The sequence below is a fragment of the Kogia breviceps genome, chromosome 14 (genome assembly GCF_026419965.1).
Source record: "Kogia breviceps isolate mKogBre1 chromosome 14, mKogBre1 haplotype 1, whole genome shotgun sequence".
Lineage (NCBI taxonomy): Eukaryota > Metazoa > Chordata > Mammalia > Artiodactyla > Physeteridae > Kogia > Kogia breviceps.
This window is the reverse complement of record NC_081323.1, coordinates 62082696-62083205: the sequence shown is the minus strand read 5'-3', so window position 1 is coordinate 62083205 and position 510 is coordinate 62082696. Positions and strand designations below refer to the sequence as shown.

The following is a 510-nucleotide window of genomic DNA, read 5'->3' as shown; positions in this document are numbered from 1 at the left end:
AGGCAACACGGCAGGGTGTGAGGCTGCACGGGCGTGGGCCCGGCATTTTGCCTCGGTCCTGCCCCGTATGTGGCACGGGCTCAGTGGAACAGCTGGTGGCCTAGGTTTGAGTCGGGTGTCGGCTCAGACTCAGTTATCCCAGGGTGGGAGGCTCTGGGGGGCCCCTTTGTGATGTCAGAGCTCTGCTTACCACGGCCCCTCCATACCCCACCAGTGGCCTTTCCTCCCAGTCCAGAGAGGCAGCCAAAGTGGGTGATGGGTTCCCACTGTGCCAAGCTCAGCACGGGCCACGACCGGGGTCACGAATCCTCCATGAAGAAGCTCATGGCCTGTGTGAGTCAGGATAACTTCTCCTTGTCGTCGGAGGAGGAGGAGGAGGAGGAGGGACAGGCAGAGGAGCTCCCGGTGCAGGGCAAGCTGCTGCTGCTGGAGCCTGAGTGGCAGGAGGAAGGCGCCAAAGACGACTCTGTGGCCCAGCAGAACCCCAAGCCCAAGCAGACGCGGTCCTGA

General features: G+C 63.1%; 1 protein-coding gene across 1 annotated transcript; it reads left to right on the top strand.

The window, feature by feature from the left end:
- The first annotated feature begins 255 nt into the window (after positions 1-255).
- PRM3 (protamine 3) lies at positions 256-510 on the top strand. Its single transcript, XM_059038123.1, has one exon. The coding sequence runs from the start codon at positions 256-258 to the stop codon at positions 508-510; it is 255 nt and encodes an 84-aa protein (XP_058894106.1).